General features: G+C 32.7%; 1 protein-coding gene across 2 annotated transcripts in view; it reads right to left on the minus strand.

Moving 5' to 3' along the window:
* The window catches only part of LOC116851674 (dual oxidase), a 143,335-nt gene that overhangs the window by 76,713 nt on the left and 63,262 nt on the right, over positions 1-3,360 (minus strand). Inside the window, exon 4 of one of the 2 annotated variants that reach the window (XM_032831328.1) lies at positions 2,973-3,134. In XM_032831328.1, the coding sequence (XP_032687219.1) occupies positions 2,973-3,134 (162 nt within the window). Of the gene's footprint in view, positions 1-2,972; positions 3,312-3,360 lie in introns of those variants that run through there. The other variant, XM_032831329.1, reaches the window with a different exon arrangement.

Below are 3,360 nucleotides of genomic sequence, written 5' to 3' on the forward strand. Positions count from 1 at the left end.
TAGCTATGGGCGGAGGGATGCGGCGAGATACGATTCGCGAGTGTCACGGTCGCACGTCGGCCGAAGGCATCTTTCTTTCCGCTGCCGCTTTCTGTACGCTGATTTGTTGAGACAAAATAATTAATTTCTCAAAAACTATTGCGAATATCGCAAAACGGCACAGGACTTTCTTGCTCACCTCAATCCGTTCTACGTTCTCACCAAGGGTCATCATGGGACTTCGGGACACCCTGTATAAGCATGAATTGTAAGAACATCGTTGGAGTCATCAGAGTCACCGCGTGCGCGCTCGATCGTCAGGTTAAGCAACAGTTTTAATGCGGTCAGGACATGGGTGGCTAACTAGTGGTATACCGCTTGGGATCGAAATTATCGCAGGAGAATTCATGAAAGTTTGGAATATATTGACAACCTTCGATATCTAGTAATTTATGAGACATGAGAAAATTAGGAATATAAGTATATTTTTGTAAACATTCCCAGTAAGCAAATTGAGCGCAGACTGCACGCAGATTGGTAGCAAATTTGATCAAAAACCCACAGCAAAATCATAGCCATCTGTATCTACATTAGACTACGTTTTTGGCGACAGATCTTGCTGTCGGACAATTGGTGCCAAATTTGCAGCAAAAACCGCGCAAAGCTTGCAGCGCAGCAAGGTCTACGCGGCTTCTGCTGCCAATCTGCCGTCAAATCGCTACAAGCTCTGCGCGGTTTTTGCTGCAAATCTGCAGCATTTATCCAACAACAAGCTCTGACGCATATCTGGCGGCAATTTGGCAGCAAGATTTGATATAACAGATCCTGCATCAAATTTGTTATCTATTTGCTATAAAAAGTTGATAGCAAGCTCTGCTCGAAATCTGATCACGCAGGTTTGGCTATCTAGGTTATGATTTTCTCATTTTTCACTTTTGCATAATAATTCTCAGTATTTGATTACTATCAATATTAACAGTGGTTTTATTATCAGTATTCACCAGAAATTAAGTACTAGCCAAAAAATTACTGAATTACTGGTAATATTTAGTTACTAATAATTTTTCAGTATTTCTTAGTATGATATTTCTATAAGGGAATTATAACCTGTAAATAGCAAAGAATTATAACAGTTCTAAAACACAGTTAGATTGCAGTTATAAAAGAAAATTATGTAACTTTAACATTAATAACGTATAACATCCGTTATACCCTTATAGAAATATCATACTAAGAATCATTGATAATTACTTATTTTCAGTATTAAAAATACTGGATAATAAGTAATTATCAATGATTCTTAGTATGATATTTCTATAAGGGTATTACGTGTTATTTCTATGTTATATAATATTTATATTCTGTGTTTGCTGGGTCATAGTATATATTATTATATATATTCAGCTTACGTATATGAAATGTATGTGCACTGCACATTGTACAGTGAATATATAGGATGTTTTTTTCATATCATGGAGCTCCGCAGATAACAAGATAACATATCTTTTTGTGTCTTAAATTAAAGTTTCTTTTATTATCAGAAAACAATTTATTTAAATTTACAGAATGATTTATTTGTATCTTATTTACTTTTAAAACAAGTAAATATTTTTTAAATATACTTTTTACATATTTTTAAATATACATTTTACATTTAAAATTATCTATTCTCTTCTTTTAAATAAATCATTTGTTTTTGTACATGAATATACTCAGTGGCGTAGCCAAGAGGGGAGGGCTAAGGAAGCTGCATCCCCCTTCGAAATTAATTTTCTGGGTTACGCTAAGTGTGAGAAAAATTTTTTCGAATGACCTTTTCCTTTGCTCGTCAAAAATAAAAAGTGCAGCCCCCCACCCCCGAAACTTTTTTCTGGCTACGCCACTGGATATATCATATTTATACAATACAAAACATCATATAACATCATACATATTTATACAATACAAAACATCTCTCACTCAAAGTGATAGTAATGCAGTAGATAAGGCGAACGACTCAAGAACCAGAGGTTTCAGGTTCAAATCTCGGCAATGGTAAGCAAATTTTCGAAGTACAATTTAGTTTGAATTAAGTAGCTTGTAAAACAAATATATAAAAAAATATAAATGCATATATATAGTGAAAACTAAGAACATATAGTTTATAAATACTTTGTGCTATCTGAGTTATGTATACTCAAATATTTTTTTTTGGCGTACATTATGTATATACAATGTATGTTTTATATATATACGTTACACGTTATGTTAATGCATATTAATATGTATGTGTTATATTCAGAGAATATACAGATTGTATATACATGGATATGTAGAGAATATAGGATATATATACATATGTACATATGTATATGCACGGAACATTTTATGTGCCTCTTTACGATTGCGGATGTACAGACATTGTATGTACATACCACATACCATGTACCCCAAGTGTACATACATAGGATATGCAATATACATAAATATTTATATATGGAATATGCTATGTATATTCTAATGTTATGTGGGTATTACCAATGTATTTAATGCTATTTACTAAATCATTTAATTGATTTGATTATACAAAAATTTATGTTACTAACTATTTTGTAATTATTACTATATATTTGATAACATTTACCTTATTGGTTACTATCTATCATGAAACGCACAACTAAATGAATTTGGTAAGTATTACCAGACTTTTTTTTCAGTGTACGTAAACGTCCTTATGCGAGCCAATATGGACACCGCACTCGGGCACAACGAAAATATCAGATCTTGTACTGTCGACAAATCAGCAGAGAGCCCCTAATGAAATACGCATCAGCAGTGGCTTTCAGTTTTAACAATTTAAAGCGTTGCACATTTACTCGACAAAAAGTGTGAAAACTTTGCAACCGAGTATACGTTGCACTAATTACTATCGAAGTTATTATCGACATAAAAACTAAAAGATAACAAAAAGTCATCGATATTCTTAGAAGAAATAAATAATTAAAGATTATTACCGAAAAATGCAAATAACGCGGTCCGATTTTTCACAGATGGTAGGCCATCGTCACCTTGCATAAATAAGTCGCTGAGCTTTCGAGGAGATGGCCTATCTTGTCCAGCCATAGCGTATACACCGTCGGAATACGCTGCCGGAACTTTTCTAATTAGTCTGCTATCTACTTATGTTAAGGAGATACAAAACGTATTAGTAATTTCATGAATAATCACTCACATTATTTTTATTCTTCCAAGTATACTAATTCGTAACTGTCTAATTTTTCTCGGAAAAAAGATCGTATATGAATTTTGTTCTTATGTAACTACATATATAATTACATAAATTATATATGTATATATATATAAGGTGTAGTAAAAAGAAATTCATTATTTTTCCAATAGATG

Source organism: Odontomachus brunneus, unplaced genomic scaffold (assembly GCF_010583005.1).
Source record: "Odontomachus brunneus isolate Ranch 3 - 2012 unplaced genomic scaffold, Obru_v1 Obru_scaffold_187, whole genome shotgun sequence".
NCBI lineage: Eukaryota > Metazoa > Arthropoda > Insecta > Hymenoptera > Formicidae > Odontomachus > Odontomachus brunneus.